General features: G+C 39.4%; 1 protein-coding gene across 1 annotated transcript in view; it reads right to left on the bottom strand.

The window, feature by feature from the left end:
* Window positions 1-4,417: 4,417 nt before the first annotated feature.
* Window positions 4,418-24,789, bottom strand: part of NCK2 (NCK adaptor protein 2) — a 52,041-nt gene continuing 31,669 nt past the window's right edge. The window contains exons 3-4 of the mRNA XM_010288606.1: window positions 15,661-16,382; window positions 4,418-5,783 (exon numbers count right to left, since the gene is read on the bottom strand). Of these exons, the coding sequence (XP_010286908.1) occupies window positions 5,589-5,783; window positions 15,661-16,382 (917 nt within the window). The 3' untranslated portion in view covers window positions 4,418-5,588. The remainder of the gene's footprint in view (window positions 5,784-15,660; window positions 16,383-24,789) is intronic.

Genomic DNA, 24,789 nt, shown 5'->3' with positions numbered 1-24,789 from the left:
TTCAGGCACTAGTGCCATATGATATCAAGCTAAATTCCAAACTAAATTTACTTAAGATAATAGAAAAGAACATTTCTTACCTGTTCCTTTTTCCTCGTAACTGTGGACTCCCACTGCTGAAGATAATCTGTCAAGTTAGAGTCGTCTTTTTTCTTTTTTTTTTTAACCTCCCACTTCTAAACCATTTAATATTACCACATACGAAAGAAAATGCAAGGAAAAACTTGTCTAATCTGTCAGTAGTTACATGCCACTTCTGTTAGTCAGCTTCCGCATAAGCTTGAGTAGATATTTCCAATAACAAACAGGGGAGACAATCTATTTTATAACAAGAAAAGAAACACCAAGAATATGTCAGAAAAACTTGCATTTCAAAATACAAAAGTAGCATAGGGTTCCAGAGGCATGCAAAGGACCAGAGAACATCATAGTTTTAAGTATATTACATATAGGTTATATTTCACGTTAAGTCAATTTATGTCAAAAAACATTGTGTGTGTTGGATTTTCAAAACTATATCTGACAGCTATACAGATGAATATCCATCTAAAATAGAGAAGACGACAGTGAGTTATTGCTTTTGCAAGACACCAGCACAAGAACATATATATATTAGGCATTGTTATCATATACTGAAGTTGGTGCACACTTGGATTGCAATGGCAGTATACTTTCTACAATAGTATTGCACAACTGATTTGCTTGTTACTTAAAAGCCTATTCCACCTAAGAGCAACTAAGTGAGCCAACAGTAGCATTTACCTGCATCCTCATTTTACTCTGAAACCTTTCATTCACGTAGTCCAGGTGATCTATAACACTATTCAGGACTGTGCACCCTGTACTCTTGCTGGTTTACATTTTTACACTTCTTAAAAAAAGGCACTCAATTTTGGATGTACTGAAGACATAGGACAGAAATATTCACAGTTCTTAGTGCATTTTTTAAGAGCTGAGTGTTACTTTAGCAATACACCTTTCACAGCTTATCGGTATGTTAACAAGTTTCCATTTAAAAATGAGTCATCCCACCCCACTGGAGTAAGAAAACAGAACTCATCAGATTCAGATTTTGGAGATTGCACGGGTTTCATTTACCTCTAAATGACTGAATTAAACTAGTTTAGGATCAAGAAGGAACGAAAGCCCTTACAGTTGTTTGGTAGCTTTTGCCAAGTAAATTGCCACACCTAACCAAAAGAAGTGTGATCCCTTGTCTATTTTTTTGTTTATGGCTTAGGCAAAATCTGACTCATTTTTTATAAGTAAAATTGTATAGTGGTATTTTAAGGTACTTAACTTCATGTTATAACAAAAGTTATCGCTCCAAGTGTGGAAGATCTCTATTTCCCCTTAGTGAAATCATTAAACCAGGCAGCAAACTTCACAGTACAGAAAAGCTACAATAAAGGCTTGGAAGAACAGCTCTAAACTTTAAGGATTTCATATAAATTTATGAGACAAAAATATCTCAACAGAGAACACTAAACAGAATCATTCAACAGTGGGACTTTGCAGGCCATTCATATAGTCCATATTCACATTAATTACCCAACTGCACGTCTTTATTGCCTTTTCTCTCCCCAAAAGCAAAGACTAAGCAAACCCTTTGCTTTTATAACAGATCCATGTGAGTTTACCTGGCATACTCTCAGTTCATTCTTAGATTAATCCTTTAATAATTTGTCCCCACCTAATACATGACTACCCTCAATGCTAAATCAGGTCAGCCATGGCTACCTGGTACCCAGCTGTGCAGTATTTTGCTGACAGACGCTCCACACCAGCTGAACACTGCACAGCTGTATTAAGTGTTTCTGCTGTACTTCCCTGTAAGACTCTCAAGGCTGACACTCGGCACCACGACATGGGTTCAACGCTTCTTCCAATTTGGATCTGGCTAGCAGCTGCCTGGTTTGGGACCTGTGCAGAAGCTTGAGTGCATTTATCCACAAACCAGTGTAAACTTTGAAGGTCTCCAATGTTTTTGCCCAGTTACGGCCACCGGTAAGAGTAGCGTGGCAATGCAGGCACTTGTGCAAAGAGCAGCAGCTCCCTGTTGGTGTGGGGCTATACACCACTCTGGAGTGGCTGGTGTAACACTCGCCTCCCCGCCCCTTGGAAAACGTCTCATACATGCATACTTCTGTAAGACTGAACTTTTATGTCATAAGACATAAAAGCTGGGACCAAGGACTACACTGTAGATATTTATGAAGAACAGCTACCATAGCATCCTTTAAATAAAACATCCTCAGAAGAGGAGTGCTACAGAACAGATGGGCTATGATGTCTAAGTTCAGAAGTGACAGGGTTCTGACTGTCTTTCTGTGCCTGCTCAAGGTAGGGCTATTTAGTGACACCACAAATGGTCAAGATAACTGGAAAAGGGAGCTCATCAACAAGCTCCTGGAGCTAAAAGAGAAAAAGTGGATCTCAAATTCCTGCCACTGCATGGGAAGTACAGCAACTGTTACGGATTCAGACAACTCATTCACATTCTTATATAAACACCAGCAAGGCAAGAAAACATTAACAGCTGTACAGGAATAATACTTAAAAGTACAACTTATGCACCTATATGAACAAGGTATGATGGGAAAAGCCAGGCTGAATACTATAAAGAAAAATCACCATTTCTACTCCACCTTACTCAAAATTATTTGAGCCTTTAATGAAAACTGTAGGTGAAGAAACTTGGTCACCACAATTCCTCTCATCTTAAAAAAACCCCACACAGCCCCAACCCCAAGCTTTGACGAAGAACTTTAAGTAGTCAAAAAATAAGGGTAAGGTTTTGTCAAACAATAGAATGATACATATAAAATAGGAAAATAAAAATAAAATCCGTGTCTATTACCCCTTTATTAAGCAGTTAGTACTGAAGATTGTTAATGCTTAGGCCCAATCCAGCAAATAAGGTCAAAAAGGCAGCAAAACTTGCAGAAACTTACTTCAATTAGTGAACACGGGATCAACCGAAGAACTATTAATGAGCTTGTTGAATGGAGAGCATGTTGATTAAATACAGCATGGGCAAAACCAAGATGAGGCTTGTTTAAAAAAAATAATAACCTGAGCTAGTAATTCACACTGCTGGGTTGTAAGTTAACTAACTGCTTCCAAAACAAAATATTTTAACAATTCACACCTCAATACACAGAAGTTGTTTACAAAGGATGAAGGTAACAAAAAAAAAAAGACAAATCCATTAAAATACAGAACATATGGTAAAAGCTTCACTTAGACATCTATTTGATGTAGTTCTAAGCTATCGACACTAGAAAGGGGTAAGGAACTAACAGAGCTTGTAAAAAGGGACTATAAAAAAAAAAAAGAGGGGGGGAAAAAAAGGATCGCAAGAGGCATACAAAGGCTCCTGGAACAGGAAACATGGGGAACATTTCAGAGAAATGAACAAGGGGCATGAAAGAGTAATTATAGTAATCAGTCTACCGAAAAGGAAAACCATTCCCATGTATCATTTTTCCAAATACTACAAAAAGAGTCAATGAGACTGAAAAGCAATTCACTCAATCCTGAAAATCCTCATACAACATATAGTTGGCTTTCTTAATGCCATTGCCATACTTGGTACATGCTTAGATTCACCTAAAGAAAGAACTAGGTATCAGAAGGCAAAAACCTACATTCTCTGCAGAAATCACTTATGAAGTTTAAGAAGCAGCCCACTGTGGAGTCCTTCTGTAGGTAGATCGTAATTCCTAAGGAAAGCTTCTATATTCTTAGAAGAGAATCATGGGTAGGTGCTCTTCAGGATAATGCATGACCATACTGGATTGCTCTGAATCACTTCCTTTTCTTCAGCAATTGGACCAAGCAGAAGTGTCACTGCCCAATATTTAGTTAATGCACATACAGAAAAATACAGTTGTTAATTCACATACAGTCAGCAAATGTTCAAAAAAGATTTCAAGAGTGGTGGGAAAATAGTATGTGTGTAGAAGTTCAAAAACTGTGCTTGCCTCTGTGGCCCCAGCAAGACTGCAATTCATTTGCAGACATACCAGTGCAGTCTCCTGGCAGTGGTATGATTTACACCAAAGCAAGTCAGACAGCGCTGGTGTCCACTTAACCTACACTGGAGTTATACACAGAGGTAGCTGTACTACCACTGGCTGAAATACAGGTAAGGAACATGTTTTAATAGCAAAAAGATACCAGGAAACAGCTCCATCTTGCAGTTTTCATTAAAGCTATGAACGAACTTGCTTATCACAGAAACAAGTAACACGGAGCTCATTAGACACTGCCTCATATCAAACTGTCCTCTGCAGTCACAGACGTTTTCATTTTAGACCACACAAATTCTAAAGCAAACTCATTAGTCACCCTATTTCACCTTCCTAAAGCAACACCAGGACTACCACCCAAGGATAAATCCAGTACTCCATCATGACATAATACCTTTTTTATTACAATATCCAAAAAACTGAGTATGCAAGATTGAGATCTCACAATCCCTTCTTCAATCTAAGGAATGTGCCATCTAAAGACTGTATATTTAAACCATAAAGGAGTTTAAATGTAAAGAAAAGAGAAAAATGCATTTTCTTCATAAACATTCTGTGTGTCTCTTCCTACCAACCACGCCATCCTCTGTAAAACCCCAAGATTTCTTTCTGTAAAGCAAATATATATATAGTGTTGGTAGCCCACCCCGCCCCAAGATCAGTTTTTATTAATCTTCTGTATTAGTGTCAACAATCAGCTACAGATACATATTACTTTGAGAATTAAATACATAATCGTTTAATTCAAACAAGCAGAAGGGCAAGAGGAAAAAGCATTATGTGGATGGCACATTTGGTTGTAGATTACCAAAACATTCAGCCTTTACAATTTAATGATTCTTTCTCTAGTAATCAACTTTCAAATAAAATTTCTCTTTGTTGCAATTACAGACCAAAATACACTAGATAGTTTTCTTTTACTACAATCTTACCATAGTAGTTTAAGAAGTACTATTACAAAATGCTTTTAATTAGTGTACTCTTTACAAAGAGTCAGAGAGGCAATGTAATAGCAGAGTACAGTGTAAAGAGTGCTTCTAGGAACTAGGAGTTTTTGTAATATACTACTCGGTAAGCGATATAGCTACAGAACTCACAGCCACAACTGTTATGTCTACTCTCTCTCACTTAAGTAGCTGCAGCTTCAGTGCATTCAAACTGTGCCCGATGTCTCTGAACGGAGAGTTCTGCCTGTGTGAGCAATCTGAACAGATTAACACTGGTTTGAATTGAAAACGCCCCTCCTTGATCTGAGCTAACTATGTAAACGTACACAGGAGAGGGGAGTTTTGAACTCATCCGGGAAGGTGAGTGCTCGCTACGGCCACCCAAGGGAAACTCTCAACCTGAAGAGAGGTGGTCGGAGATTAACAGAACTGGAACACAAAAAGAGGAAAACAAAAAAAGGACAAACAGCAACCAACAGAGCAAACACTTTAGAAAGAGCCTATTCCTTAAGCCTGCTTCAGATATTGCTCTGCTCTATAAAAGTGAATTTAGGACCTAAGGCTTGTAAGTTATAAGAGGCCCAGGTGGCCAAGTCCATCTTCAACGTCACTGAAGTGCTTTCACAAGATATAACTTTTCCCCGTGTTCACTGGTGAAGATGGGAGCCTTTTTGTAGTGTTCCACCAACTCATCCATAGTATTAAAGCGACGCTGCCCAATACAATAGACATTGTCCACGAGCTGCACCTTGAAATGTTTGTTCTTCCCCGACGCCTTTAGAGATACTGAGAAGTCACTGGGCTGTTGAGAAGAATTAAAAAAGACAAAAAAAAAAAAGAATTACATAAAAGTGAACAAAATGAAGGCGTAATTTTGTGGCTTCAGGAACAAACTGTGTCATATAGTTGATGGTAATTTATGCTAGTCTTTGTTCCACAGCTCGGTGATTTAGCTACTTAAGAAACCCAATAGTCTATTATTCAATAAATAATTGCCATCATTATTAACATGCACAGTTAAGTCAGTTAAGTGAAAGCTCCCCAGATGCACAGTCTGAAGTGACCAATTACATGACTAAATTGCAAATATTATCTTAGTTACTCAATCTAGAAGCATGAGAATGCCAAAAAGAAGGAAAAAGCTTTCATCATGTATGGTTTCCTTGCTAGAGAGTCCTGGAGAAAGCAATTATTGCATATTTCTTGTGTGAGATGAAAAAAAATTACCTGTACCTCTTTTTTTTAGAGCCGTGACCACTAGAGGGCCGTTCTTGCTTTGCATTGCAAAAGACAAAAAACACATTCACCTTTTATTTTCACTACCACATGTATGGGGAATAAATTTTCCTACTGAGTATACCGTTCTTGTAAAAAAAAAAATAAAATAAAGCTATAGAATAAACACACAGTACAAACCTCACCATCAAACCACCGCCCACAAAAGACAAAATTTAAGCATTAATTAAATTATTCAGGACAGAACACTTTCACATGATAAATCTCTTCATCTTGACAATCGGTTGCTTTAACGAAGCGAGCGCTGTCATCCAAACAGCCGGGATGGGACCATTCCGCTTCCTGCGCCACATGCCACCGCAGGAGGGTAGACGGGACATGTTGTCCCTCGCTTCCAGCTGAACTCCATCTCTAGCCATCAACTGCTGCTGGCTGGCCATAGAGATGGGAGTAGGGGCTTAGCCCCATGAGAGGTGGCTGGAGGCAGGTGTTGCCAGCCAGCAAGAAAAAATAATAAAAAATAAAAAGCATTCACCGGAGTTTGTAGCAAGCACTTAATGGAGGTAAGTAACGCATGATGAGACTCTGGAGGTACTGCTGCAGGGTCTCTGCCCACTGAAGGCATGCATGGCTTCAGGCAGAAGCTGTTGCAGGCACATGCCAGACTTCAGACACAGCCTTCCTGTGGTCCCTCAGTCCTCCCCAACACCACGCTGCTGCTTCGGTGCTTCGGTCAGGCCAGCGCTGCAAACCTGAACTCGTCCAGGCTGAAGAAAACCCCCACAGGACTACCTGGGTCACAGCATCGCTTTACAAACAACCCCGAGCACAGCTGTGGCACAGCAGAGGATGGAGCAGGGCGGAGCGGGAGCCCTCGGACGTTACTGCTGTTACCAGACTTTGGTCCATGAAACCACAGCCTCTGGAGCCCTCTATGCTGCGTTTGGGGGGTCAGATACACACTGAGTACTGTACAGATACACACTGTACCCAAGTAAGCTGAAGGACAGCATTTTCTCAGGCATGCTGTCTTTTTTCCTGCAATGATGTGGGTCTCTGCCCCATGCATCCCCCACGTTCTGCCTATCCCAAAATCTCATCCCTTGCATCTCCTCCTCACCTGTTTTAGTACCAATTCCTTCTCTGCCTTCCCTTCTGACCCCATCTGCCCTGCCCAGAGCAAAGGAAGCTCCTGCCATGCCTGTTGATCAGACTCTGGCCCAACTCCCCAGGCTCACACCTCGGCTTTGGGCAGCAGCTCTTCCCCTCTTGCACTGCTCAAGCCAGCAGCCATCTCCCCACACCTCTGGACTAACCCTCTTCTACTTTGAGCCACTGCATTCCAGATCCACAAGCATCACTCCTTCAAAAATTATTTTAGAGAACACCCACAGGAGAATTACTTCTTCCATCTATAACCTGGTGTCACCAGGCCTTGGCTGGGTCAGAGCAGGCTCCACCAGGAAGGCTATCTCAGGCATCAAGCAGCTCCAAAGCCTCTGGCTCAAAATACACACAATACCCCCGGTGACTGCCAAGAGGAGAGGACTGGGGAGGGTGGGGGAAAGGGGTGGAAAGAAATGTGCATAAAAGTGTATCTTTGGGGTTTCTAATGCTTCACTCAAGATAGGTTATGTGCCCTGTCATCCATCCCTAGTTGCAAGTTTGAAAACTTCTATTTTAAGACAGATAGCTCCGATATTAAACCCCTGCCTTCAGGAGCATCGCAAACAAGGCTGCACAGAGCTCACACTGACTGACCTATTTTCAACACCTACCCTACCGGGTTAAAGCTAACCCGGTTGTACCAACACTGCGCTGTGGTTAAGACCCCGAATGCAGTGTGGGCAAACCCTCCGGCAGCTATAACCACGCAGGCCTAGGACCTGTTTTCAATGGACGGGTCCATAGTCCTAAGCAGCAGCCATTAAACGGTAACAAAGCACAGGCCTGCACAAATGAAGCTCTGCAGAAGCTCTGGGATCCTGGGCTCATGGAGGAGAAATTTAGGGCATGGGCTCTGGGCAGTGCGCTGACTGCTGTGCTCTAAACACAGGCTACCAGGCAGGTCCAAAGGGTCTCTTCAAGGACAGAGTCGAGGGGAACACTTATGGACTAGCTGCTTAAGATTCAAAAAACAAGATCAAGTCTTGCTGACTAAGTTCTGCTGCTTCCATGGGCGATGCCTACACCAAACAAAAACCAGTAACCAAAGAGCCCTCGTTTAAAATAGAAGAGCTTACAAATGGGAAGTTCATAATCTGAACCAAATGCATTTTTTTGTTTTAGGAACAGGAAAAGATGTTATGACAAAGGTTTAAAAATAAGTGAAATAATCACTTTGCACTCCAGAAAGTTTTCATCTTTTCCTGACAAAGCCCAGTTGTTTTCAGCATGTCAAAATTATGAGTTTTCAAAGCTCCTTGCATCTGCAAGAATCATTATTTTTAGACGAGAAAGTATGTGCTAACGACACACAGAGAGGTGCTGGAACAGGTCTTAGACCTCTGATCTACTGTCTCATGTCCCAGGCACTGGCCAGACTTAGATCTTCATGAGGTGATCTACACAATACATTTAGTAATTAAAATGGCAGGAAAAGTATAACTTTAACGAATGAACATTCTCCTGAACTACTGTACATTTCTCCCAGCCTCAGAGCTGCTAATTAGATTGATGCATAAATAGAAGACATTATTATTGCTTATTTTCTCCACAATGTGTTACAAAGGTTATTCTTTTTGTGATTAATTTAAAAAGAAAATATATATAGCAGAAAGGCTGATCTAACTCTTTTGACAGCCATCATCTGGTGCAAAGAGATGGAAGAGCTCAAACAGCTGTTGCAAAAATCCTGAAACCCTTTATTGGCCTCAGCACAGTAACTTCTACAGGATTCAAGAACAAACAGTAAAAGCTACTGGACTTGCATTTGTTTTTATTTTGGTTCTTTCCCAGTCTAATAAGCTTGCAAAAGCGTTAAAAAAGACTATTTAAAAAATAATCTCTAGATAAACTACTGCTCTTACCATTACCATTTCAAAGTATGCTGGTTTGATGCAGGTTGAATTGGTTCCCTGCTGTCCTCCTTGGATTTGCTCCAAGTCTGTTTATTTTATCTACTGTTTAAGCTGTTTTGTTTCAACTGCTGGGGCAATTTTTCTTCCTTCTCCTTCTTAAATTCATTGCTACATTTGGATGATTGCACACTAACTTTTCCAGGAATAAAAGCCTCACATACACCAAATAAAGGCATATCAGAAGTGAGCTTTAACCCCTGAAATCTATAGAGCAGTTGATTCTGCAGCAGAATTACAGAGCATAGCTTCGTGGCAGGGAACCTGTGAATAAATCTGTACCGTCATAATTAGGAAGACCTAAACCTGAAGTTAAATCAATTGCTAAAACATAAAATTGAAGATTAGCTGTTATGCATCTGCAGCTCTTCAGTCCAGGTGTAGTAGTACTTTGAGGTGTTTCAGATTCCTTTATTTTAACCCCTGCTTATGACTAAGATGACCACAAACCAGCTGGTGCCTACAGCATGTGGAAGACAACATGTAGGAAAACGTTCCTTTAATTTTACTTCTTTGGTCAGGAACTTTTCTGTCTTTTCAAAGAAGATGGAATACTTTATCATGAAGACAAGTTACAAAGTGATATAAGGGAAAACAAGTGAAACTGGGAACAAAGGTTCCCTCTTTATAATTTGAGAATCAAATAAGACAATTTTATCATAAAGGGTAACATTGGGAAAAATAACTCCCTCTGAAAGCTTTTTACTGATGCTGTAACTTATTTTTTTCCTTTCAATCCAGTTCCACTTGGCAATGCCCCTCCTCTATGGAAGATATTCTCATGCACTCATTTTTGAGACTATCTTAGACCCTTTGAGCTCCCATCTGTGAGTCTCACCTGGAGTTCCCCAACTCCTTCCACTTCCATACCCAGGTTTTCCCTCACGCCTCCTCCTACTCAGTCACCCAGCCAAAAAAAGTAAGTCATAGCTCAAAGGTCTAAGGCTAGGCTGGACAGAACCATCTGGGAGGGTTAAAAATTCCTTTCTCTACCCCTTCCACCTCCTTTAGATATAAACAAATACACTACTTCTCTATGTAATGTTCACCATGTTCCAAAATCAGTGTTACACAGGTCAGAAACATGAATTGGCTCCATTGATCTTCAGATACAGCTCTAATAAGATTTCTATTCTTCCATTTAAAATAAACCACTAGGATATTTCCTTAAGCCTGTTTTTAAAGATAAACTTTCTCCTCCTCTCTGCTGTACTCATCAATCACAACATGTCACGGAACACGACAAATGCTTCAGGTTTTGAACAGTTGCCACATTTCATTGCTTCTATCCAACACTTGCAGGATTAAAACCCCAGGAAAATATGGGACACCCTGAACGCTGCAGAATTAGCACCTCAAAAAGCATACAAACTCTCAACCTATGCCTCCTCCCTCTGCTGTCACTATTGCTGGACAAAGAGCACAGAAGCTAAATGTAATCTCAGAGGGCCGACACAAATCCAGCCTCACCTACAATTGTCAGTATCGTCTTAATACCATACCCCACAACCCCATTTCGGATCAGTTACTATAATTTGATAGCTGTGACACTATTGGCAGAAGGTAGCCGTTACTTCCTAATGAACAATTGCTCCCGAAATTGGCCAAAAAATTGCATAGCTCATTCATGCAAATAAACAGAACTGGTCTGAGAAAAACAACATCTCTGCTTCAATGGACAACATCGTAGGGCTATGAAGCAGTGGTGTTTGTCTAACCACCAGTTTTGCACCCACTCGCAGCAGCGTGCAAGGGGACTGCGAGTCCTGACAGGAGCTCCCTTTGAAGTCTAAGGGTGTCTGCAGCTGAGGATCTGCTCAGAAGTTAGTTTTGCTGCGACGCGGTTTCCCTCCCTTCTCACTGGCCACAACCTATTACTGCTTCCTGTTAGCTACAGCACTAGCAAGCACACTTATTTCCCGGGGTGAATCTGAACAAAAAACCTTCTTCCTTCCAAATTTGCTTCTATCCCCAGCGGAATCTCAGATCTTCAAAGCATGACGATAACCTATCCAACACAGGCCAACGGTGTCAGCCAAGACTTGTTTCTCTTGTGTTAGGTACTACACAGAGAGAACAAAAATCTGACCGCTAAAGAGCGTGCAATTCAAAAAGGGTAAGAAATAGCTGTACCGACACTGCATAGATCAAGTCTGCATTATTTGTTCAGGAGAGCTACCTAAACGAGACAAGAAACTTCAGTTTTTATCAGCTGAGCAGCCTGCAACAGAAAGAGCAAATCAAGCAGTATTTCTAACTAGGTATGTTCCACTTCAATCTCCTCCTTTACGTTTCCAAAACTAAGGTGACTTTACCTAGGTGTAACAGAGTTGGCAAAAATGTTATCAGTAGGTAACTGTGCCTGTTACATAAACTATGGGCTTAAATGGTTCAAACAAGTTTATGGTTCTAATAATAGCATTTTGTAATTAATGAAGATAATCAGGCTCCTAGCTACCTGACAGAGTTCATCTCAGGATATTCTCCACTATGGCAGCATCCCTTAGATCTAAGTGTAACAGAGGAGAATATTTTTGGCTAAAGGAATCCAGCTGAGACACAAACAACTGGAAATTTAGATCTAGAGAAACATTGTAATACCTTGCAACTACTAGAATTTGAAATTGAAAAAACACGAGAGTCTTATCAAATGAATACAGAGTAATACAAGCCTTCATCTATCCAAGCAGAGCTTTTCATAAATCAGTTAACAACAGCAAAACTCAAAGAAATCCAAGGAAAACTTTTATACAGATGACTTTTTGTAACTATGGTGATGGAATTCTCTAGAAAATGCTAAAACAGGTCAAAAATCAGGCAAGAGATTAGCAGGATGACTCACTGTTTTATCTATGGGCCTTTTTAGGAAGGAATAACCCCTGTATCCGTAGCTTTAATAGGCAGGTTCATAACACGATGTAATGGGAAGCGCTGGTCTGGTGGAAAGAAGAGCAAACCGGAGAGCTCTAATTGTGCAGACACTCCTGGTGACTTTTAGCCACAGTGTGAACGGCCTCTGTAGTCATGCATGTGAAATATGGCAACAGTCAAGAATTTAAGGGTTACTTCTAAAAATCTTTCATTGTTCCGTACATAATAAGCTTGAAATAGATCTTTTATGATCTTTTTCCCAATGCTATCAAGTATGCCTATTCGGTTATTATATCACTCCTAGCACTTCAGAAAAAAAAAAAACCCACCACAAACTAGCAAGCCCCAATGCTTTTATAATTCACTTACATAAACAGATTATATGATGGTATGATATATAAACACTGGGGAAGACAAAAGTTTGAGAATAAAATATTTCTTTAAACCTAATAAAAACTAAAACTCTCAAGTAGTACTAAAACAAAGGAGGCATTTATATGCATAACTACAGTTTTCCTCATTGCTCAAAAAAACCCCACCAAATACAGGATCTGCAAGACCAGATCAAAATCAGAAAAAGAAAAAAAAATTAGCACATTTTCTCTGTGTGTGTGTGTGTGCGTGTGTGCAAAAAGCTTGCTATAACGTGAATTGAATAAATTTTCTGGGGTTACAGTGAGTGTTAGATGCTGGAAACAACCTGAAGACCACATTCTGAATGAATCTTTTTGTGCTCCACAAGCAACAATTTCCTCAGCAACACTGCAGGCAGCAAATTTGAAATCGCTTTGAATACAAGCGTGTTTACTGTTATGATGCCACATTAAATTAAAAGGTCACTGTGTCCTTTCAAGGAAATTTGTTTGCTCTGGAGGTAGACTCTTATAAGCAAAGAAATAAGCCGTAGCACACTGGTCACTGTGACAGGGCGTGCGCTGACAAATGGCTGCGTGTTTTTGTATTTCAAGTAATGTATTAATTTTCAAACTGTCCTTCTGGCACTTTCACAAAAGACAGAAGAAAATTGATAGCTGCTGTCTCAGGATAACCCAAAATGCGGCACCCAATCTGAAAGTAAGCTTCTACCTGCTGGACAGATACACCAAGGGTACACTGTATCCAGTATACCTGCCTGCCACTCTCAGACAGGATGGTACCTTGAAGAGACAGCTGAACTACTGTAGTTTAGGGATCACCATAATCCTCTAGTGGATTTCTAGATTTTAGAAGACTCTATGTCCCACCACAGCCTTTTCTTTTGTTGACTAAGCAAACCTGATTCCTCTCAGCCTCTGTAAGTCAGTCATGTTTTCTAAATTTCTGTTTTTCTTCCCATTCTCCTCTGGTTTATTTGCATTTGCCTTCATTTAGTGATTACAGTTAACTAAGAGCAAAAATAGGAACTCAATGAACAGAGCTCCAAAGAAAGGGTAGTTTGACAGCTATTGTGTCTTCTGCAGAGCAAATTCATCAAGGAAAGATGCCTGAAATTTAATCATATAATACTGTATCCAGAACAAAGTATTCAGGACTAGTACAGAATTATATTTTGTCAATAAAGTTACATAAGATGTAAAAATTTCAGGGAATAGTGAGAATCTTAACTTCAATAATAATGATAAACTAATAAAGTTTTCAAAAATTATAATGTAAAGTTTGATTTGGATTTAGAAAATCCTACAGAATTAACAATTTCCTTGTCTTTCAGCTGTTGTTCTGCTGTCACTAGAAGCCTCTGTTCACCTCCCTCGCCAAGAGCCAACACGCCAGCTAAACCCAAATTTTAGTATCATTATATTAAAAATGCAGGCTCTGTTAATTCACAAGATGGGTTCTGTTCATCTAGAAAGCTTCTCTTTTAGTTTGTTAAGGAGTTGTGCTGGAAAGAAGTTTTACTCTAAAGGGATAGAGTACACACTACCTAATGAATCTGTCGCAATACTACCACAGATTTTGACTTCATTCTGGGACCTCTTCTAAGCAACTGAAATTGTAACTTAGGAAGAACAGAATCAGCAAATGAAAACCTGAAACATGCTTCCAAAAAAAAAAAAAAGTCTCAAGAGCTAAAAGGATCTTTGCTTCCAGATTTCAGCTCAAGCTTAATTCTCCCCCTTACTTAAAGCAAATTGTTTTCCAGCATACAGTCATGCCAACACCTATCACCAACTAGTTACTAATATCATCTACATGAAGAATAGTATATGGGAACAATTTTTCCTGAGTTTACAGACAATTATGATAAGGAATATCACATGTTCTAACCAGAAGTGATATATGCAATCAATACAGCCTTCTGAAGACAGCAGTTAGAGTGAAGAAATCTTTTAAAAAACTTATTATGGCTTAAACTATATGCAGTTGACACTGCTTTAGTTTTTATTCGCAATCTACATTATAAACCAGGATAGCCCACAATACAGGCACAGTGAAACCTGATTCAAATATGGCAGAGACAGATGTCCATAGCTGTAAGGTATACTTATTTTAGTGGTACTGTATGCTCAAATTAGAAGACTGAGCTAATGTAACTGTATTAGTTTTGAATTTTCAAACGTGAAGCAACAAAATACTTGAACACATCTACTAAACAATTTGTCTTCATGGAATGGCCCTACAATTGAAAAAATAATTGCAGAAAAGCCCTAATCACAAATTCAGATTTGCATTTTTTTTTTTTTTGGTAGCTTTTGAAAGATGTATTGGGGAATTATTAAAATCTGTCATTTTAAAAAAAAAATCACAGTCAAGGGATAATTAGATTTTGAGTGCTTTAACTATGAATTCTCTGGTCTCAGCATACATGAAAGGTCTTTCACTGCAATTTTAAATTTGAACTTTTAGAGTTACAATGATGCCTAATCAGCATTACTCATATCCTTCTGATGTCATCAAGGCTCAATTTACAAAGCGTATGAGCTGCTGACTTGACCCTCTCTGTTGTGTATCAATCTTAACAATTAGATACAGTAACTTTACCTTATTACAACCTAAATAATTTAAGTAGAGCAGAAATACATTAAAATGGGATTTTAACCAATAGCTTGAAGAACCTATGCTATTATTCAATCAAAGGCAGAACAAAACTGACCAATGCAAAGACCCCATTTGAAATTAGCTTTAAAAATCAAATTAACAACCAAATTAGCAATTCACAAGTATTGCTTTATCTTGTGGTCCTGTAAATTTGAAGATTGCATATGAGGAACACATGAAAAGTCAAGCTGAAGCCTGAAATATTTATTTGCTTGTCCACTAATTAAGAAACTCTGGATAATAGAGATGACAGCTATTAAATTTCAGTGTAAATGTCACTGCATTTCAGTAACAGACCGATTCTCACAAGCAGTAAGCATATCAGTGGGTAACGCTGAAGCACGGCTTGCTTCTTTAAGGGTGAAAAGCTCTTTACTACAGATAGGAAGCTATTAACTGTCACGCTTGCTAACCCAAGCATCAGGTATTACAAAGCCTGCCGGGCTGAGTACCACTTACCGAAGATTCACTATCTCTAACAAGGAAGTCTCCTTCCACTCCCCTTTCGTTCAGGGCACATTCTGCTTGGTGTCGAGTAACATTCCCGTAATACCACTCTCTTCCAGCAAACCGTCCGGTAGAAGATGGTCCCGTGTAGCTTATCTGAGGCGGATGGGAAGTGTTAATGGTAGGACCATCACTAATGATTACTACATAGTTTTTAGGAACAAGACCAATTTGCCCTCTGGAATTTTTACATTTCCACCATTCTGGGTCATTCTCTGGCTTTTCAATGACTTCCATCGTTTCCCCTTTTTCAAAATTGAGCTCTTCTTCTGTGACGGAGCTGAATGGATACAGTGTCTGAACAACGTGGAGTACTTTGGTGCCCTGGCCGTTACTCATGGAAGCGCCTTTCCTTAAGCTGAGAAAGCTGGGTGAATCTGCAGTTGCCTCCTCAACCTCCTCTACCACATAGTTCGAAGGAAACCAGCCAATCTGTCCATTGTAGCTACCTCTCCACCAGCCGTCGCTGCACTTCTCCATGACAATCACTCGGGATCCTTTAACCAGGGACAGTTCATCCTCCCTCTCCGCAACATAGGCAAATTTCACGTAGGCTGGAATGTTAAGATCGTAAATCCGGTCGGCACTGCTGCCGTTGGACGGGTATTCTGCATCTGTGCTAGGAGTGGGTGAGGCGTCTCGCGCACTGGTCTTTCTCTTGGTTTTTCCCAAACCTGTTAAAGAGAGAAACGTGAAGTGGTCACTCGGAATGCTTGTCCCCAGACTGCGAATGCTGGATTTGGTGACACTCTCGTCCGTCACTTTAACAACACTGCTAAATGGAGTTCTCTTCTCTTCTCTAACACTACAGAGTCAGGAAACAGTAACGCCTTTAAGAAATTATCTTTAACATCCAGCTGATGCACCATTAGGTAAGGAGAAATTTGCACTATAAATGGCTATCTTTCCCTTCCCAGAAGTACCAGAGTTTTAACACACTTAAAAACAGTGGTTTCTTCACTACAAGAACAGCTAATCACTGGAACAGTTGCACAGCTTGCTGTTACGTCTCTTAAAAATCCAGCCAAATGGTCGTGCCTTTTAATTTAGTCATGACTTTAATTTGGCTCAAGCAAAACTTGAAAGAAAATCTACGAAAATAAACCAGCACAGCAATAAAAGCTTAAGTTTCTCTGCAGATTACGTTTTACTCTCTTCATTCTTCAGTCAGTCCCCAGGCAGCTACAGCTGCAACTCCTTCCAACTGCAAGCCCCCTTTTGAAATCCACATCTCTTACATCTGCATTTCATCACATACTATAAAAGCGTAATGGTGAGGAAGACCATTTGCATACGTTCCCCTATAATCTGTAAATTCTGATGTACTGTCGTGGCTTTAATTATAGCATGAAATACAAAGTACAGAAGAAACAATAATAATATTAAAAACACAACTTTTTTTTTTCTCCTTAATTAGAGGAGCCATGCTAATGTCTGTTTAATTAGTGAAGAAAAACTGCACAACACACTTGGCATACTTTTCAAACTTTTGCAGCAAGGACTGCTTAAGCTTATGTATTAACAGAAAGATAAAGTGAACAAGTAGCCCTCTCTTGTGAAATCAATTTAGATAAGTTCTGAAGAGAAATCAAAAGATGAAGTCTCAGTACAGCACAAACCAAGCAACACCCAAAATGTCATGCAGGGGACAGAAAGCAAAAACCAACACAGAAATAGCAGCTTTTGTACTTTCCTCCATGCTCCTAGAGCCTTGTCGGCAGAACAGAGATTCACTTGAGACACAATGAGTACATGCTGATTATGGTAGATTGAATGGGGAAAAAAAATAAATAGGACTTCGCTTTTGTTTCTTCAATTAATCTGACAGAATGAGATGTATGGTATTTCATTTTTAACAATTCAGGATTATTTAATCCGGCCACTCCACTGCTGAAAAGTGTATTCATTTTTTTAGTATATATACACACACACACATACATACGTGCATATACAATGAATATCTTCAGCAAAGCTCTTTGTTCAGTGCAAAACTACCTGGTTTATTTCTCAGGGTTAGCTGTACAGCACAGACAAACAGAACACATGCGATGATGCAGGGACTGCCAACTAGAAGGGTTAAATACATTAATTAATACAGTCTTAAGGTCTCAGAAGATGGCAGAAAATGTGTTTCCTGACCTTCCCCAGCAGCTCCTTGCTTCCTGCTGGAGCCTGCTTACATCCTAACGTCATTCTAACTACATCACTTCAGCAGAGAGCCAGGGGCTGCACTTTCAGGCAAAATGAGGGAGAGCAGCTTATTGTACTAGGGGAGACAATTGCAGGAAAACAGTGTCCAAGCAAGCGCTAATCAGAAGCTGGCCATGCCAAGACTGGAAATTTTCATCAGTGTAGAGATCGTTTTCAACCAAAAGACAAGGATGTATCAGAACTAAGACGCATTAAATTAAGGCGATATAAACAAACACAACTTAAGGGTCTTTCTGTTAGGAAAAGGGGGAAATTACTCATTATAACTTCATGGAAAACAAGCAACTGTATTTCAAAAGAGTTGCTCTACATAAAGCCCTACAGTGAGATTGAACCTTCCACATAAAAAGCTCAGGTTTTGATGTGCTTTGTAATGGAGTTATGCAGCATCACTTCTTGGAATTTTGGAATTACAGCAGAAGAACTAATACAACAAAAAAACCCAGCAGATGATGAAGTAGCTGGCCAGAAGAAAACTAGTTGAAAACCAAAGCACAGAGATAACTGATATATGGCGATGTTGTGTGATAAAAGAATGCCATAAACTGAAGTATCTAGAGAAAAAGCTGCTGATAAATAGGTGAAAGAAGCAGATTTCTCAACAAAAAAAAAAATCCTGAAGTCTGATAAAGGTGACTAAACACTTAGCAAAAGGTTATCATCCAAGCACTTTCACTTGGAGTTTTGTAAGTTGCATATTTTTCCACAAACCTTCCAATGCTGCATCTGACATTTTCAATGTTCCTTTCTATCCTCCCCTTTCAACACAAACCATAACAACATGGGGTGGCGTGGGGGGGTAGCATCAGAAACTTCACTTTTTATCTTTATCAATAAAGGCAGTTGGAGCTCTTCAGTTTAAGCTTAATGTTTACTGTAACCAAACTTTTTAAGGCTCATTGAATGGTAATGATTTGCCTTTTGTAATAGCAGCAATGTGCACCAAAGATTGTGTTTCCACCCGGTTTGACCAAGTTAACTAACTATGCAAAGACCCGTCTGCAGCCAAGCGCAGTGAAGGGCATGCACAACATTATCTAACACTCATTTTTTCTGTGAGGTTACAACATTCATAACCACGTCTATGACGCATAAGAGGAAACAAGTTGTTCCATGAGCAGAATGAAGGAAATATGTTCCTGTTTTTCTCCTTACACCTCCTGCCACACTACTCCTTGTCTGCCTTCCCCATCTCCTAACAGGATCCACAGTAAGCCCCATTACCGTATGACTGCCTTCGCATCCCCAGGTCCTTCTCATACCTCCAGCCCCCCACTGCAATCTCCAAGGAGCCCTCAAAGTATACTCCATCTCCCCTCCCTCCCTTCGCTGGGCTGGGCAGCCAAGCACGGTGTCAGGTGCCCCGCTGCCTTTCAGCCCTGCCTGGACTGATCAAAGAGCTGGGATTGCTCTGGCTTCTCCTCTAGTGAGGGACACCAGCAATGACCCTCCCAGGCACTGAGTTGGAGAAAACTTGTTAGTTCATCTCTGCCAGTCTGTCAAGTTTGCTTAAAATTGGCTGAATTATCAAGGGTGGACAGATGGACGGACGATGACAGCTGACTGTGACAGCATGACTAGTGTAAGCTTCATTTCCTTAGGAAACAAGTCTAAAAATATATTTTTCTAGGACGGCTGGTCATAGCTAAGCAAGAATAAAGTTAGGATGATCATAAACTTTGTATACATCTATGACAAAAATCACAACTCCATTAAAAACGTACAATTTACATGAGTCATCTCTGGAAGAGTAAACACTGCCATTACTTGCTACTAACAGAAATGTTCACTTATTACTATTTGTATCCATATCCTTATGTCTGAATGGAATGAAACCCATGTAAGGAATTTCATGGAAATGAAATGGAAGTTCCTTACATGGAAAAACATTCAAGAACTTTGGGAGTCACATTTGGAAGAGTCAAATATACTTGTGATTGCAGTCATAATTTTGGCATTTTTGTTGACTTTGTTTTAATGAAAACTTATCTACTAGTGAAATACAACTATATTTTCCCATTCTGACTCATTGGTTACAGTTCACCTGAAGCCATAATCCTTTGTAATACAACTAGTTTTCGTAAGGAGAAACCTAAAGCAATGGATCAGCTTTCAAGTGAGGGGAAAAGAGTGGGAGCAAAAGCATTGCAAAGCAGCAGAAAGCCTTTTTTATATTATGGCATCTCATAGGAAATAACATTGTTCACACTTTACAGCTGACCCACGCTAAACTAGGTCATTCTCATTCTTACTAACAAGTTGCCAAGTGAGGTGAGTAGGTTTAATTTTTAGGTGGATGTATTACTGAGAGAAAAAAAACCTGGTTGGTGTAATTTCCAGAGAAAGGATCCACTGCAAATACTCCTCCTCTCTGCAGTGAAAGGAACGCTTTGGCCCCAAGCTTAGTCCTAGGGAGACTCAGAAACATGCCTCCCACATTACTTCATGCCCTCTTCCTTTCCTCACTCAGTTGCACATCTAAATAGCTTGTTTTGCAAGCAGCAGTACGAAGGAAGACCAGTTTCCTATGAATTTGCTTCCTGTCTCTCAAGTCTCCATTGTGCAAGCCTCAGCTTTGCACCCTTTCATTACCAGCTTGTCCCGAAGACCACCTTCCCATTGCACCCGTAGGTCCTCCAGCTCGCATCTCCAATGCCCTCTCCCCGCAGCACTTCCAGCCATTCCACTCCCACCTCATGCTCCTGAAGCTCCTCCAGGAAATGTCTTGAGCTCCCCCCAACCCTAACCCTCACACTGGTGGAGTTTCCTTCTGGTCACTCCCCTTTGGCCTGACGCTGCGGTATGCTCATTGCCCTACCCTTATCTATGTCTTCTACCATGCTGGCCACGCTCCCAGCCCAAAGTCTGGCCGCCTGGCAGACAGCACAGATGCCTCGACTGCCCAGCTTTCTCCTGCTAAAACCAGAAGAAGGATTTCTCTCTCCTCCTGCCTTCAGGGAAGGCATGAAAACAAGGCTGCATAGCTACAATCTTCATGTAAATTGGTGCTTAGGATAAATAAGTTTAGTTATCTTTAAAACTTTATCCTAATACATACTTTATCAAATACATACACAAAACTTGTATAGAAAAGGATTTTTTTGCCACTAGTAAAGATTAATATTCCATTTGCTAATTATGGCTTATATTACATACTACCTTTACTAGAAAAAGCCCATTTACAGAACAGATATCTTTTCCTAATTTTAGGAAGACTTATTTGATGAGTCTTTTCATGCTCCTGCGAGCTGGTGTCCTTGCCTGAAAATGGTGAGCGACCACATATTATATTTTAACTGCTTTTGCTCATCCCCAGACATGAAAGAACAGATTCACTGACGTGGCTGTATAATGCATCTCCACAGGCTTATCGGTACTCACATTCATTTTATTAAGTTCTATTTAAGAATAACATGCACAAAATACTGAAGATATTTGCAGTCAAATTGCCTAGCATGCCCCTCCCAAGATCATTCCCTAAATTTATTACATCTCGTATTTAGCTTAATTTTAAATAGACTAAATACAGTTGCATTTCTTTTCCAAAGGAATTTTAAGTTTACTTGATACCTCAGATGACTACTTCTCCATTCTTCCATCCTCTATACAAAAAAAGGTCAGTCAGTCAATACCCAAACCCAATTTCTGAAAAAAATAGTTGGCAGGTAAAACTAGTGTCAACTGCATTCATAGAATCATAGAATGGTTTGGGTTGGAAGGAGCCTGTAAAGGCCATCTAGTCCAACCCCCCCTGCAATGAGCAGGGCACTCTTCAACTAGAGCAGGTTGCTCACATCCCCATCCAACCTGACCTGGAATGTTGCCAGGGATGAGGCATCTACCCCCTCTCTCGGCAACCTGTGCCAGTGTTTCACCACCCTTCTTGTGAAAAATTTCTTCCTTATACCGAGTCTAAATCTACCCTTATTTCTATTCTCCCAACGTATCTTTTCTAAAACTTTCCCTGATTTTAATGCATAAATCATGAGCAAAAATATTTTCTGTAGCTTACCTGTGCATAAAATCAGATTCACAGTTATTAAATAACCTTTAAACTATAAAAACCACTGCAACAACCAACAACAGAAGTGTCTCAATAAAACCGAGTTCTTGGAAACTACTTCCTCTTTAAGGGACTAGTTTTGTACTTAATGGTGTCCTTCAAATACCCTGTATCACTTTTGGAGTAGCTAGTTTTAAATCTAAAAATACAGCTGGAAATATAACAACATATGTTTCTGAGTAACACTGTTACCTTCCCTCTCACCCTGTCAACTAGAAAAATCAAGGTTTTACATATTTTATTGCTATGTTTACATATCTTAATTGATCCTTTTTCATAACAAGTCAGAACTGATTTTTGTGTCATGTATTCAACCTTTTATGTTTGAAATTAGTTTTCCACTAGTTATTATATATTATTACAAAGCTGTAAATCAGCAAAAAATTAACTCAAGTATGGTAAGGGTCATCAAATAGATATCTTGAATTAATAGTACATCAAACACTGCTATCTACTTTCTTTTATAATCTCTTCACAACTACAACAAGCTTTTTCTCAATTAAAAACCTAAATTATGCTCTATGACCAAGTCAAAACACAGGAACTGATACTAAAGCTGAATTAAAAGCCCACTTATGTACAGTCAAAACCAAAGACGGGTAAAAAATGGTATATTTCATTATTGTCTCTCTAAACTAAATTTTTAGATGTTTTTACTTTGTAAACCCTCCAGAAAGAGGAACATGATGCTCCGCTCACATGGAAAGGCAGGCAGGGCTAGTGAGGATGCTTGCCTTCCTACCTCCTGGCTCCCCAGCAGCCCCCAAGGTGCCCAAACCTGCCATGACTTCCCTGAAGAGACTTGCTCTGTAATCAGGTTAGTACCCAAAAATCAAGCCGGGATGCACAGCTCTGTCAAAAGCTGACTAACTGGCGTGATTTTAGCGAGATGAGTGCAATGCCGGGTCAGCAGGAGCCTTGCGGTGCCCCTTGGCCCCACCGGCCGCAGAGCCGGGGTCGTGGTTTGCGGGGCTCCTCCTTGCACGCGAGAGCACCCTTGCCCAGCTTCCCAGTCTGCGCTCGACGGCGACGCCTTTCAGCACGATGCTCAGCTTCAGCCCTTGCGTTGGCCGCTATTTGGGATCAAACTGACCAATATATAAAAACAAAAGGTACTGAAAAGAGGAGGAAAAAAAGAGGGAAAATTCTGTGAGACAATTCCTTCAGCTTTTGCCTTAAAGCTTACCCACGCTGCCACAACTTTCATGTGGGCTGTCCAAGCATGGGTTTAAACATAACATGAATGAGTATTTGACAATTTATTTATGGGAAAAAATATAAAAAGGATATTTTCATTGGCATTACAAATTACCCAGTAACTGAAATTTCTTTACATTACTGGCCATTCTTCTCTGAATTAAAAAAAAAAAGAGCAGTTACTTGTAAAATTTTTCATACAAATTTTAATGCATCTCAATTTGTGTACCATCCTTCTAGACTACAATGCTTTAAACGGTATTACTTGCTTTATGGTTAAAAAAAAGATCATAAAAGCTGCCACAAAGAGCGTAAGTACAGTACATTTTTAATGAAAATATTTTCATTTTAATCAGATTTTTTAAATAATGTTTTTCTTCTTTAAAAATAAGCCCATTATAATTCAAATTGAAACAAAGCACTCCAGAGCTGAAAAATTTTACATTATAATCTATTAAGACAACTGCCATTAAACAGCTGAAACATTCAAGCAAAATCAGTTTGAGGCTGAATTTAAGAAAAATCAAACAAATTACCTAGAAGAACTCCCAGTGTAAATACCTAGAGCAAGAGCTTGTTCAAATACTTAATAATAGCCATCCCTGAAAGAGTTACAAAAAATATTTTAAAAATAATTTCTGTTAAGTTTCGTGACATAAAAAAGTTAAGAAATCAATTTCAGCTGAGATAGAAATATGTCTCAGTTCCCCCAAACATAAAACCAATTTTACACAACAGCTCTCCTAGTTCTAAAAATCTTCAAAGACAAGGTGACCAGAAATTCTCATTAAATTTACTAATCATGTATTTTGTGTTAGATGCATCAGAAACAAGCAAGTTTATCAAAATCCATTTTTATTTAGAGATAACATTTATTTAACATGTTAGCCAATTTTTATTTAAGATACCTAAAATAATGATTTTTCTTGTGCATTTTAATAGAATTGCAATTCTATCTGACTTCACACATATGCAGTTAAAAAAGATCCTTTTCTGTTTACCAATAAGTTATTCATCTCCTAATACTAAGGCTCAGAATTATACTGCAGATTAATGCATACAGTTATTAAGTATGCAAAGTATGCAGTGTATTTTTCAAAACAAAAAAAATACATTAGGAAAGAAGTAATTATCTTTTAAGGAAAATCCTTAAGAAAAAACATAAACTGATGTAAATTAAGTCATTCATTCACCCAGTACAGAGATAGACACATAACTTCTTGACAGCTGGAATGTCCAGATTAGACATTCATTATCTTTATGTTATTATTTTTATAATTTTAAATTAACTTTTCTTTCCTTCTTTATTAAAAAGGAATTCAGCAGACTGAAGTTTCTTCTGTTATGTAGAAAGAAAAACCAAACTTTTTTGTCCATTTTCAGTCTGCAACCTCCCACCCCTTCTCCTCCCCCTCCACCTACACGTCCAGTTTCCAACCAAACACTCAAAAGGCCAAGATCCATATGGGACAGAGAGTATTTTAGAAGAAACATCTCCATCAATAGCACTCTTTAAACAATGCTGCTATAAATTCCAGAAATCTTCAATTGCATTTGTGCTACAGAAACAAAGCCTTACAGCTCTATTAAGGACTTTTTGTATCTTCTTT

The sequence above is a fragment of the Phaethon lepturus genome, unplaced genomic scaffold (assembly GCF_000687285.1).
Source record: "Phaethon lepturus isolate BGI_N335 unplaced genomic scaffold, ASM68728v1 scaffold4046, whole genome shotgun sequence".
In the NCBI taxonomy this organism is placed as follows: Eukaryota; Metazoa; Chordata; class Aves; order Phaethontiformes; family Phaethontidae; genus Phaethon; species Phaethon lepturus.
Note: the sequence above shows the minus strand (reverse complement) of the source record. Positions and strands in the feature narration are given on the sequence as shown.